Source organism: Microchirus variegatus (assembly GCF_963457635.1).
Source record: "Microchirus variegatus genome assembly, chromosome: 4".
Classification (NCBI taxonomy): Eukaryota; Metazoa; Chordata; class Actinopteri; order Pleuronectiformes; family Soleidae; genus Microchirus; species Microchirus variegatus.
In genome coordinates this window covers 15,766,392-15,780,707 of record NC_139805.1, presented here as the reverse complement: position 1 = coordinate 15,780,707, position 14,316 = coordinate 15,766,392, and the positions used below count along the sequence as shown (strand labels likewise).

General features: G+C 38.7%; 1 protein-coding gene across 1 annotated transcript; it reads left to right on the top strand.

The window, feature by feature from the left end:
• The first annotated feature begins 43 nt into the window (after positions 1–43).
• Positions 44–7,166, top strand: mindy4 (MINDY lysine 48 deubiquitinase 4). The gene is made up of 18 exons (XM_083888417.1): positions 44–223; positions 482–601; positions 1,274–1,479; positions 1,558–1,819; positions 1,906–2,159; positions 2,276–2,328; positions 2,445–2,554; positions 2,648–2,764; positions 2,879–2,970; positions 3,136–3,237; positions 3,503–3,566; positions 4,270–4,335; positions 4,440–4,507; positions 4,591–4,654; positions 5,047–5,208; positions 5,367–5,547; positions 6,500–6,572; positions 6,974–7,166. The coding sequence occupies exons 1-18, from the start codon at positions 164–166 to the stop codon at positions 7,020–7,022; spliced, it is 2,103 nt and encodes a 700-aa protein (XP_083744543.1). The 5' UTR covers positions 44–163; the 3' UTR covers positions 7,023–7,166.
• The last annotated feature ends 7,150 nt before the right edge of the window (positions 7,167–14,316 follow it).

Below are 14,316 nucleotides of genomic sequence, written 5' to 3'. Positions count from 1 at the left end.
ACGCAGATAGCTAATTTGTAGCACACACAAGCCGTGAGTGTATTTGGTCTATGGCTCCTTCACACTAGTGTGGATCTGTGCCTCCCACCACCGCTATTGGTCATTGCTAAAACGGCGTCTTTTTAAATGTTTACGTCAGATTCATTGACTGTATGTACCCACCATGGGCGTTTCCGTTGAAGAGGTTTCTTCGTCCTTGGTGCGGGAATACCTGAGTCGAAAGGTTGGTAAGCTAAGATAAAGCTAACAGGCTATGCGTGGCTCAAGCTGCTAACATTGTTAGCTTTAGCCCACTGTTCTGCTATGCTAATGCTGGAGTTTATGTCGGCGTTGTAGCTACATCGGTATTCTGTCTGCTTGTATGTCCTCACATATACATTAAACTACATTAAACCAGTGTCATAGTTGTGAGCGCGTGTACAGTATCAGCAGAGTATTTGTGTAACACTCCATTGCTCCTCCTGTTGCTCTTCATGTGCAGGGACTGAGGAAGACTATCGCCTGTATGGATGAAGAGCATCCGCGCACAGAGTCCAGTTTTAACAACAGATCACATCTGCGGCAAATTCTCAACATGGAGAGCCTCTATAGAGACAATAAGGTACATTTAGGATCTACTCTTCAAATAACCGTAAATACAGTATATATCAGAGATAAACAATCCCAATTTGATTGACATGACAACGTATTCCTCTTCATACTGACCTTTCTTTTACATAATGTACAGACTCCCATAACTCTAACATAAGTCCCCTAATATCTATGTAACATATCACCATTAAATAATAACTGTATATATACAGTTGTCCTGTTAGTTTGTCCTGTTACTAGCAGGCTGATCCACTAGGTTCCTATGATTTTTCTCTCCCTGTGATGGGTGTACCCTGCATTTCAACCTATAACATCTGGGGTTGGCACCAGCATCCCTGTGACTCTTATATGGAGGATGAAGTGGTAGATTATGAATGAATGAATGAAATTTGGTAGCACCATTGGGCCCCTCCTTACCTTACTTTGGAAATGGCTTAAGCATGTTATATGCTGTATTTGTATACTCTAAGCAGGCTATAATTTCCCCATTTGAAATGTGCAATTTCAGATATACAAGCATCTAATTATTTATTAATTATAATGCCAAATGTAATCAAAACCCATGATGTGTTTTAACTAAATCAGAAAATGATCATTGAATGCAGGATTTCACTTGGAGGAGTTCTGCTGTGCAAGTGAAGAACAGAAAACTGTTTGAAAGCTTAATTGTCTGCTTTTGCAGGTCCAGAGCTCTCCACTGAAAACATTACTGGAGATCATTGTGAAGCATCACATTGCCGGTCATAATCATGACAACATCACCAGCAGTGAAAGTGCTGCAGCTCTCAGCTCGGTCTCTTCTCCTGCAGTAACACCAGCAGTGGTAAAACACACTAACAAGGAGGATAGCACAGCTGCCTTTTTTACTAGAGAACACATCCAACTGAGGTATTTCACAAGCAGTCATTCATAATCTTGCCGTTTCAACTTTCTTTGAACTAACATAGTATTTTGTTTTCCTTACAGGTCTGATGTAGAAGAAACTTGCTCCTCCCAACCTTCATTTACCTCACTATTGCCTGAAACAGCCAGTCTGTCCAGTAATAACCAAACATGTCATAGGTTGTGTGATTCAGGAGACCACAGAGGGCATCCACTTGCGACTCCTTTCAACAATAAGAGTGTTGTAAGAGGAGAATCAGAAAAAAATACTGAGAGCACCCAAAGGAGCAAAATGAATCGCATTAGACGTGGCATGATGGCTGGACCAATAGCTAGTGTACCTCAGGTACTGGTGTTTTGAGGCAATTCTTCAAAAGGCATTGATACCTTTTTTCTCATATTCCTGTCCCTAACTTGTGTTTTTCCTCATAGGAATCAAACAAAAAAAGGTTGAGTCGAAGGGGAGAAGCACCCCAACTGCTGCTCAGAAAACAAGATGAACTCAGGCCATCTAAGGACGGACTTTTCTCAACTGACTCACATTCCATAAGCTCAGAGAGCGGCCTGACTGAAACTGGCTCAGCTAAACACACAGGATGGAGACAGGAATTGCTAAGTCCCACAGAGAGAATGCAGAGTGAAAACAGCTTTGAAAAAGTGGCGCAAGTCTCATTGAAGGCAACAAAGTAAATAGCTTTAAGATGTTACACTTCACTTTACTTGTCACTTAAGGGTTTTATTCTGTTAAACATGTTTGTCTATTGTTGTCAGACTTTGTCCATAAATTGATTTCTTTGCTCAGAGCGAAGACCAGGACCAATCTGACTGACTTGGATGTGTCTGAGATGGTTTTAGGTAAGTTCTCTATGTGGTAATGCACAAATATAGAAACAGAGACTTGACCCCTGCTCTTTTCCTGTTTTCTTTTGGTTTGATTAGTCAAAACGTATGTTATGTGACTGTCTTTCTAGATGACATTGATGATGATGATGAGCTACAAGGTCTCCAGAGGGTCTCCTTTAAGAGAGCCATCACAGAGCAGAGCTACGCCAGCCGTCCGATGGATCAACACACTGCCATGGTTGGTGATTTACGGCATTTTTAAAGAAATTCTTCAGGCAGTTTTTGCTGTTGGCTTTAATTTTCTTTGTGTGTTCTGTTTTTTTTCCCCCAGGAATTGAAAATACTTCTTCTTGGTTCCAGCCTTCATTGTTTCAGTGTTGAGTGGAGAAATCAAGGCTTCACATTTTCAGAAACACATGACCTGAGATATGGAATTGTGCAGAAAAAGGTTGCATCAACTGTTTCATCTTCACTGCACTCATCCAGTGCACTTGTTTTTATATTACTTATTGAATTGTGCTTTGTATTTATATATTTGTCTTCTCCATATTTATTTTCAAAGGGTGGTCCTTGTGGCGTGCTGGCGTCCATCCAAGCATTTGTTCTGAAGAAAATGCTCTTTGAGAACACTGAAAGCAGTAATGCAAGCCTTCAGTAGGTTATTCTTCAATTCACAGCTTTTTCCTATACTGCTGACCCGTGTTTGCACTAATGTAATCACTTGACAGCCGTTTATTCACTTCGAGGAATGCTTAGTCACTGTTAACTACTGACCCTTGAATTACTGTATGAGCTGTATTATCAACCCGCTTTTCTCAGGAGTTTAACACCTTCCAGCAATGCCAGAAGAAAGTGTCTTGTTTTAGCTTTGGCTGAAATCCTGTGGAGGGCTGGCAAGGAAAAACGAGCCACAGTCGCAGTGTAAGATCTTTCTTTTAATCCTCTTCATCAAGACGTTGGCCAGTACACAGAATCTCATGACCAGTTAAGTGCATGTAAATACCCAGCTTAGATTTTAAGGTTTGGGAAAGTTCAGTATGTCACTGTAGATTGAGCCAGCAGCACTGCTGACGCCTGATGTTGTCACACCCAGTCATCTCAGAAATAAATCTGCGGTTTAAGCTGGAGTGTTTATGGAGAGTTTAACTTGTTTTTTTTGTTATTTCCATTTACTTTTTTAATACAGAAGTTCTGGAAGAATTAATTTCAGCCCATCAGGACGCTACAAATCAGAAGGAGTGCTTGAGAAGGTATCAAAGTGTGGCCTCAATGACACCTGGGAGATGTGTGTATTGTAGTGATGTTGGTGTCAAATCCACCTGTATGAATTGGCTCAGTGTATCTACAGGATGCAGTTGCAACTGTTTCACCACTATTCATGAATGTGTCTTTTTGGAGTGTCATTCATTCATTCATTCATTCATTCATTCATCCATTCATTCATTCATCACCACTGTCCTGCTTTTTTTTTTTGCGTTTCCCTGCTTCAACACACCTGATTCAAATGGTCAGTTCGTCAGTAAGCTGCTGAAGCCTGATAAAGATCCATTTATTTGAATCAGGTGTGTTGGAGCAGAAAAACACCTAAAACATGCAGCCCAGCATGCTCCCCAGGACCAGGACTGAGAAACCCTGGTCTACTGCTTTATCTTCCATGAGGGTCCCGGGCTGCTAGTGCCAATCCTAGCTGACATAGGGTGAAAGTCAGGGTTAAACCTTGGACAGGTTACCAGTCTAGCCAACATATAGAGACGGACAATCGTTCACTCAAACCTATGGGTAATTTTCCACGGGACCCGAACCACCTTTTTGAGATGTGACATCATGTCAAAAATATTTTGTAGGAATTTATTTAGTAAAATGAATTTGCACATTTGGAATTATCTTTGTTTTGTTTCCTGGGGAAACAGCAAATGTTATAATTTTTAACACAGTTTTATTTTGTTGTTTTAGATAACATTAATCTCTGTGGATAGCGTCAAGGACCTGAAGTTGCATTTAGAGCAGCACATTGAGCAGGTGAGAGACTCTTGTCATGCTGATGCACATTTTACTTTTGAAACATCTGATAAAACAAGTGCCAACTTTTCTGCTTTAATCCACACTTTTTTTTTTCTCCGCAGTTTGAGATGGGAGAGTTAGGATGCCTTCTACTGTCGATATCTGCCGTGTTGTCTCGGTCTATTGAAAAGTATTTGGATTCTCCTAAGCATGCTCATTATATGTTGCTATAAGCCCAAAACCTTTAAATGTGTTTCATCTTTTTTTCTTCAGAGTAAGAGAGGATATGGATGTGCCCACTACCACACTCATTGGAGCCCATGGTTACTGCACTCAGGTTTGATACAAACCACGGTTGTATGACATTGTTTCAGGGACTTCATCATGCTGAAAGTGTAAAAATCATTAATTTTACTTTAGTCCTCCAAGTCTTCTGCTTTCAAAGTCTGAGTGTTAGTTTAAGGCAGTGCTGGAACAGTTCCTGAACAAAGCAAAGATAAAAATAAATGAACAAGTAGCTTTTTTAAAGTTAGGTGTGACTGGATCAGTGGTAGAGCGAATCATCTTTCAACCTCAAGTGTTCAATTCTCAACTCTGCTTATGTGAATGCCCCTACTTAAACCGCTGTTGGCTGTGCCGGTAATGTGTTAGAGATAAATTTGTTGAACATGAGTGGCCAAATTGTAATTTTCAGTACTGAAATTGCATGTTTGTGTTTGTATTCACCAGGAGCTGGTCAACCTGTTGCTCTGCGGCAGAGCAGTTTCCAACGTCTTTGACAATGACATGGAGTTAGACTCCGGCAACGGAAACATTACCCTCCTCAAAGGAATCAAAAGCCGATGTGATGTTGGTCTGCTGTCCTTGTTTGAGCACTATAACATCTGTAAGGTGAGTCACCCTGTCACTGACAGATGTGATAAGTTAAAACACAAGACTAATCACTACAAATAATGTTTTCAATGTGCTTACACTTATGTGCTTATACTTAACACACTAATATACTGATTTCCTCTCTCTTTGGTTCTATTTAATTTTGTTTATCTAAGGTAGGAGCTTACATGAAGACTCCCTACTACCCTATATGGGTGGTGTGCAGTGAAAGCCACTTCAGTGTGCTGTTTGGCCTGCAGAGGGAGCTGTTGACTAATCTGGAAAGATCTTTGGAGTTTGACCTCTATTATTATGATGGACTGGCCAATCAACAGGAAGAGATCCGGCTCACTGTCTGTATGTATTCTCACTGGTTTCACGCTCTTAGACATCTTATGCTAAATCAACTTTTTAATAATTTTAATACTTATATTTGGGACTCTGGAGGCCCTATGACTAGGCAAAGTGTGAAAAAAGATGACTCAACCATGTTTTTGTGGTCCTCCTCAGTCTAAGTACAGGAGATAAAACACGCGATGTTGACTTCCGCACTCATTGCTACCTCACAATGAGACATTGCTGGAATTGTTGTCTTGCGGCGCTCTGCTTTGTCCTGGACAAAACGCGAGAGTGCAGGCCTCTGAGCGACGACGCTGACGTAGTTTCCTGTGTCTCATTTGCATTTAAGTAGACAGGCACTCAAAACCGAGCGTTCTGAACAGGGCTGTTTTGGCAGGGTGATTGAACTGCTGTGGTGCTTCATCCTTCATTAGGACACCAGGGAACTAGGTTAACTTATTTTCACGCCATTCTGAATTCTTAGGATCATTAACATGTTGATATCTGTTTAGTGTGTAGTTATTGTACTGTGAAAACTACACTAATTCTTATGGATGACTCTGATACCAATATTACAGCCTTGATCATCTACCAATACAGGTCTGATACAGTCTTATTACATAATTTCTGTGATAGTTGGGTTTGGATTGTGTCAGATTTAATTTCCTGTTTTTTTTTTAATCTGATCCAGGGATTTTGACCAGTTTCAAACCAGTACAAATATTGAGTATCAGTATTGGCTCATCTGTTGTAATGGGCACAGGTGATACTGACCACATTAGCGGTGTCTCTAGTCAGTCAATTCCTGTTAGTCAGGACAGTGTAATTCTGAAACTAAGAAAACTAATCATTAAAGTGATTATTTACTCCTCTGATTTTCTGGCTCACCTGCCAAAATGGCTGCTGTGCAATGGGCCCATTGTAAGAATGTCTTTACTGATTGTTGATAATCAAATGTTTGCATTGGCAGCTGTTAGCAAATCGACCATGAGCCACCAGGACACTGATCTCACTCCTCCACTGGAGCACTGTATCCGAACAAGGTACCACGCATGCATACATGTACGTCCACGTACACAGTGATATCTGCAGCTCCTGACAGCCACCGTAACATGTTTTGACAGTATTCAATTAGTTTGAATTCCACGCATTATCTACAGAATAACTTTTTTCTTCCATCATTCACAATCATAAATGGATTGCTGACTGTAATATCACCACTTCTTCAGATTAGCCACAGATGTTCTCTTGAAGTCAAGCATGACCTGATTACAAACTGGCTCTATAGCCAGTTTTTGGGCCCCAACTCAAAAATTCAAACCGAATTACATAAAAAGTGAAACCATATCAACTTCACCGTGACATTGTTCAAAAAAACAAAAACACCCTGTTTGTTGGAGGCTCGAAAATATAACAGTTTTTTTGTGTATTTGTTTTTTTCCAGGTGGACGGGTGCGTTTGTCAGCTGGAATGACACAGAGCCTATTCTCTGAGCGACTGTAAATAGGTTATCATTAAGAGTTTAGATATTTTTAACATACATTTTTATACAAACTTGCCTCCATGTAAGTTCAGAAATTTCAGATGATCTCTTCATATTTCTCTTCACATTCAGTATTATTCTTTTATCTTTCATGTGAGGCACTCTTACTTTAATTTGATTTCTAATATTGCCATTTGTCACATCGGGGGTACACAACCTTTTTGACTACAAGGACAGGACAAAAGTTTTCATATTTCTGAAAGGCCAGTAGGGAAAACGGGAAGCGACAGAGCTCATAATAATCTACAAGTAATGTCACATTAAGAAATATAATTTGATATAATATATAAAGTCAACCACAACCACCGTACCAAACATAAGAAACTCAACTCTTTACTCACCATCAGTAAAAAGTCTTGGTGGTCTTGGTGTGAGTGACAAAAATAGGAATTCCTTTGTCATTTGTATTAAAATGACCGTTGGTATGATTATAGCAAAACACAATGCAGTATTGTTGCTTCCTACAGGTCTTATGGCCTGGTTCAACCAAACCCAAGGCCTGGTTCTGGTTCTGGTCCCGGCCAAAGGTTTGGGCATCTCTGGTTTACATGACATATCAGACAATGTATGTGCACCTGGAATGAGATTATGAGTCTCTGTTGTAAGAAATGAAATGATGATTTGAAAAGATGTTAAATCTTTGTTATTTGAATAGTCTCACAATACATATTATAGTATATACATATTATATTTTGCATACATATGGTAAATAGATGCAACATACTGTACAGTATTGTAGTATCAATAAAGTGCAATGTAGTATGTGCTTTACAATCATTGCAAATGAAAAAGCAATACAAATATAGATTAAAAAAGTTGATGCGAAATACATTTCAGAAAAACCTGCAAAAGAAGTAAATATGATATATGTAAACATTTGAAGCAATAATTAAAGTGTTTTGTGTCAAATTCCAAATGCTAATTATATTCTTGTTTTTTACTTTGCTTTTATTACGCATACATAAGTTATAATTCAGGTTCTGTATGAAGACTGCAGGTATAAGTACTGAATGGTGTGTGTATGTGAGTGTGTCAGAAAGCAGCAGGTTTAACAGACTTAAAGATTAACTTGAAGAGTCAGTGAACCCTGGAATGGGAAACACACTGATTTAGTTAACTGATCAGAGTTAGTTCAACTCCTAGTATGTTCTGTCTGAGTCTGGCGTCTATTACAAATCACAATGACAATGAGTGGATGCTCCATTTTAGTTTGTTGTAGCCAGAAACACTAATGTGTGGCTTTGCACATTTATTCTTGAAATACAAGAGCAGTAATGTAACACTGTTATTATTGAGTCTTAGTATGTATATATACGTACATATATATATATATATATATATTCATATATATATAAAGTAAAGCTCCAGTGATCTGAATTGATTCATGCATGATACATGTTTAAGAAAATTAGGCCTTGGGTAATGAACTTGTGTCAAACCTGGATTTAAATAGTCATAAATGTGTGCACATTAACACGCTGTGATATATGAATCAGGAAATAAATAGTGCAGCGCTTCAGGGTTTGTTGAGGAAGATTTGCCAGTGAGCTCTGAAGCTGCACAAAGAAAGTACCAGAGTTAACTTCTCTTTTTGGAACAGAACGTTTTTACTAAAGCTGCTTTCTTAAAACTAGGTCTAGAGTTTTCTTTATTATTTAAAAGTTATTTTCTGATATTTTTTTAAAACTTTTCTTACATCTTAGATCATAAAATATCTGTAACTGACATTTTGTGTCACTGTTTTGCATCTCCACATTGTTGTGTCATTATTATTAGTAGTAGTTGTAGTAGAACACATTGAATTGTAATTTTTGGAAAGTACAACTAATCTAAAATAAATAAATCCAGCTTGTAGAGAAATATTGTTGAATGTTGGAGAGGTACTTGTTAGTATCAGTTCCGTTCTGTAAACAAATGCTATGCTTGAATTAATGGATGAAAATAGAACAAAGCATAGCAAAATATTTTCCTCTGCACTGCAGTTTGCAACCCAGGGTTATTTGTTAACAGGAGATTTATGCACTTATTTTTCCAAACGAATAAAACAAACTCGAAGCTAATTGGGGAATTAATTCTAACGTGACGTTTCAGGGAGAGGGGAAGAAACAGGAGCAGTGAGATGCCTCACGGTGACACGGTGCCTTCAGAATCAGTGGCTGCAGACGTCAGAGCTCACACAGTGTGGGGCACGCAGAGTGGGTGGCAGGCAGACCTGTGCCAATACCTCCAGCACATGGGATCAAAGACACTGCAGCTGGCGCACAGACAATGCTGCAACTCACCGCCATCAAACTGTCTCCTTCAACTTAACCAGAGTCCATGTCATATATTCGAAGCACAGGGGTCAACACTGACATCCGCACCATATTTTGCAAAAGCAAACAATGAAACAGTAGAAGCTTCTTCCTCTTAATTAAATCTGCCTCTGATATTAGTGGCCGTTTTGGTGTGGTAGAGATGAACGATGCGAATTCAATCACCCTCCAAATGTCAAATAAGTAATGCAGCCTTTGTTCTCTGAATGTATATTATCGGTGACTCATGTAGGGGTTCAAGCACTGTAAGACACATGAATTAATCATGAGACTCGGTGAATCAATGAGCCCTCTACAACACTTTTGCGATCACTATAAATAAGGTGGTTTGCTGGAAAGAGGCCCTTGGCTCCAAGAAATTGGATTAAAGTGTTTACTTTTGTCAAACAAATTTCCACGTGGATGGGAGATAGATGTCATGTTCAGGTTTAAGTAGTTATTATCTGCCCTTAACAGTTGGTGCATGGGATATGCAAGCGCGAAGGATAAATATGTGTATGATATGAAGTATCATTATAACCCATTGACTTGGTGAGCTGGCATCAACTCTTTGCAAGATTCAAAGCTCTGCTGCAAGACCGGTGTTAGTGTCACTTCTAATCATAGCCTCCTCTATCAGAGTGAAAGGATAAAACATAAATCTGTGATTCTTCCTCTTCCTCTGTCTGTTTCAGAATAGCAGTGACCAGTCTAGTTCAAGCATTAAGGTGTTGCTGAGCTTTAGAACGCTGCAGCCCAGCTTTGGCCTGTATTTACTGTTTATTGCTCCAGCATTGCTCAGAGGTATCACAGGAAGGATTTAGTGCTTGTGTATAATTGTGTTAGATCCCTCCCACATGCTGTCTCCAGTGCATCTTCTGTCTCCTCTCCTAATCTGTGCTGTTTGTCTCCAGATAAGTGATATCCACCTTAGATTAGGATCTGGTGTCCCTGCCCTTCCCACCCGGAGAAAAGGGATCCCCAGTGCATCCCCATGAGAAGCAAAGTTTATTTTTGGCCACCTAATCCTTTTATAGCTAGGTCGGAAAATCTCACCCCTTTTCATTAATTGCTGCAGTAATCATGATATAGTACAGAGGATGCTCCTGAACTTAGACATCTTAAAAACCAAATCAAACAGCTACTTTGGCATTATTTAGTCTTGCAGGTTTGATGGTTATCAGAAATTTGATGGAGCATAAAGTTCTAAGCTGGACTGGAAGTTGTGAGAAATCACACATTTTATGGCCCTTCAGAACAAGATGGTCTAAAGTATTGGTTCTCAAAGTGCGGCCCACGGGCCAATGGCGGTCCGCAGAAACATTTCTAGCAGCCCGCAATGACTTACAGTTGATAGTTTTAATCCAGGAGCTACTAAGCTTGTTAAATGTTTATTGGACATTACTGGATACAAACCAATAAGTGTAAACTGTAGAACTGCAATCTGGTCATTAAAATGATTACAAATGGGATTTATTTCTGTTTTTTTCTTTCTTTTTTTTCCTTTGGCGGCCCTCAGTCCAATGTTGGGTTCCTAAATTGGCCTTCAGATATAAAAACATTATTATATTATTAATATAATATTGAAAACAGAGAACCCCTGGTCTAAAGTCACAAACACAGTGATATGAGCTGTACCTCAAAAAAACACCTGCTTTCCTTTTAGTTCACAATCAACTAAAGTGGCAGTTAATTCAGTGTACCATGTTGTTCCTGCCCAGTCTGTAGAGATGTGCTGTATGAGAGAACTGAGCTGTTGTAACCTTTGGTTAAGCATGTGTTTCCTTCAGAACCTTGTCTCTCAACACCGCTGTGTGTGGCTCAATATTCTGTATATTTTACTACCCAAATAAAAACAACAGACAATCACTGTAACTATTCCCCAGGCACATATTCCAGTACAAGATGAAGAAACATGACAAGGATCCTGTTTATTTTTCAGGGCCTTAGTGCTAATGCCACCATACAGGTCAGAGACAGAGTAAAAATCAAATGGCAGCACTGATGTTTTTACTGTGTATATGATCAGTAAGTCATTGTGAGGAGAGGACAGCTCTGCCTGATTTAATCTCTTAAAATTCTAACACAACGTTTTATTCCTCATTATCAGACCTTAAAAGGCAAAGAAGCAAGAAGTATATTTCTTGTCTGGCTCAAGGTCTCAGGGTCTGTAATACCTGGCACACTTTATTAATTGGATTTTGATGATGTTGTTTTATTGCATCTGTCAACTGTGCAAGAAACTTGTTCCAAAGACATTTGCCAAGCCTTTCAATGGGCAAAAGCCTTTGCTTTTAGGGTTATCCATTTACATTGGGATGCAATGTCATCTGCATGTGGTTACTTAAGGACTTCACTATCTGTCCAATATATATTTGATTCTGCTGAGCACAAAATTGCTCAAGATGCCTTTAAGTCCAAGACACAACCACAAAAAATCTGCCAGCAATTTTGCAACAAACTCCATCTAGAAGAGTCAATGTTAACACTTGCAGGGTCAGTGTGGGCCTTCACCAATAGAAAAAAAAAAAAAAAGTCATTATCTCTGCAACAGTTTTGATGAAATCCAGCTTTGGAAATTTCAATTACATATTTGTTTGATATACAGTACTGTGCAGAATCTGTGTTAAAATAGGTCTATGCCGCTTTAAGGCGTGCGTTGACCATAAACTATATTTCCCACAATGCACGGCGATTGCGTTACCCGCAAAGTGACGGCATCACCATCGCGGACCAGGTTACATCTATAATGGATCATATTTGTAACTTGAATACTTAATAAATAGAGAAGGTTATTTAGCAATATGTTGCAGAGTAGTGAGCTTTATTTTACATTATATTTGGCTACATTTAGATACCTTTATTCTATCTTACAGGTACATCTGGCCCTTTGAGGGTAACCATTATGCTGATTCAGTGATACAAGTATTTAGACTTGAACAATAGCACAGCTCTCTTAATTAATGTCACTGGTAAATCCTGTATTTTTCCTACTATTTCATTTAAAGAAGCATCTGCTGTAAAAAAAAAAAAAAGTCTATTATGCCAGGGTTATTCAAGACAAGCTTGAGCATGACATACACATGTTGCATGAGTTAAGCTTTAAGTTGCATCACTTCATTCCAAATTCACATGATCACAGAATTTGACAGACAGGAAAAACCACAGAGCTGGTGGTGCCTGAAACCTTTGCACAGTACTGTACATTTTTCCCGACTAGTGTGGAGCCCGTGATAAAAATGTCCCATAATGTTTTAACAATTTTGTCAGTAACTATTGCATGTCACTGCAGTCAAACCCATCACACCACCTGCCTCTACAGGATCAATCCAAATCTGACTCTTCCTTGTCTCCAATAATACCAACATATAATGTGCTTCAAAGTTCTTTATTGTTCAACCCTGCAGGGCATTATCACCACCGTTGCCGTCACATGTCTTCTCACTGTCAGCAGTTACTCAAGTGCCAAATAAAAGGTAATGAGGACAACGATGGAGCAAGACAAATCTTTCAGCATAACAGCCTGAGAGGCATTCATATATAACAAAAAAATACAGCTTTTATAAACAAAATAATCCGATTTTGAATCATTAAATACATACACTTTCAATAAATAGGTGCATTTAATATTAAATCAGTGTTTGCTTGAAAATACTAATGTATGTGTTACACACAGGTACAACAAAATAGAAAGCAAATCCACTCATAAACAACAATCAGTCCATGTCCATCGGCATTTTCACTCATGGTGACAAGAAAAACAAAAACAGAAACACTATAAACAACAATGTTCACATGACTGCTGTGGATTTGAAGGCACTTCCTTGGCGATACATTGATCCCTCTTCCAATGTTTGGGGACCTGCAATGGAAAGAAAAAAAAGAATCCTTGATTAAAATCAAACAAATGCAGAGTCTCAGAAAGTCATGATGTCAGCTTCTAAAGTTCATCACTCAGCTGCCCCTAATGGCGTTTCCACGACATGTCACGTCCAAGCTCATTCAGAAATGCTCGAGACGACTAAATAATGAATCACTTAATATGCCTTTTTTCCCAAGGTTCCTCGATCGTGATATACGTTTGTTAGATTTCTCAGAATAGTGCGGACAGGATCTTATTATCTGATTCACTTGAGAATCTGAATACCTGCGAATGAGTCAGTCTCTTCAATTTTCTAATCACCCGGCGCCCTATACCACAAAAAGTGAATCAACTTAAATGGACACTAATGTGGACGAACGTCTCGGCAGAAATCACTTGCCAACTAGAACTAATTGCATTCACAGAGAGGATATGCCGCGTTAAGGCAGTGTACGGCAGTGACCACATCAGACCTGCTGTCACTGAGGATCACCTTAACAAAGGAAGGACTATGACGATATTCAAAATGACTCGCTGACAATAGTCTGACATGTTCCTTTGGGTATGTGTTTGGGTTTGGTGTAAGGCTAGCACATGTGGCTTAGTAAAGTCCCTCCAGCAATAACAACTGAGTGTTTTAACTTTGAAGAGGGTTTATTTGCAGAAAGCAAATGTTTGACTCCAGGGGTGTCCAAAGTGTTTTTTTTTAACGAGGGGCAGATTTGATAATCTGGTCCCTTTAGACTAAAGACATTTCTTTTTAGGAAATGGTACAAATAGGGCTGCTACTGATTCATAATGTATCTTTTAATGTATGTTTTATGTGCGCTTTTAATCTGCCTCTGTAGCACTTTGAGATAAAAAAAAGTAAAGTGCTTTATAAATAAAATTAATTATATATATATATATATATATATATATATATATATATATATATATATATGTATATATACTTTTTAAAGAATAAACGTTCCATACAAATACACTGTTTTATAATAATCGTATTTTCATTCTTACAATTATAATTTCATCCGAACAGTGCAGTATAGCAATTCATATTTTGACACTATCTCATAGGCTAATACTCC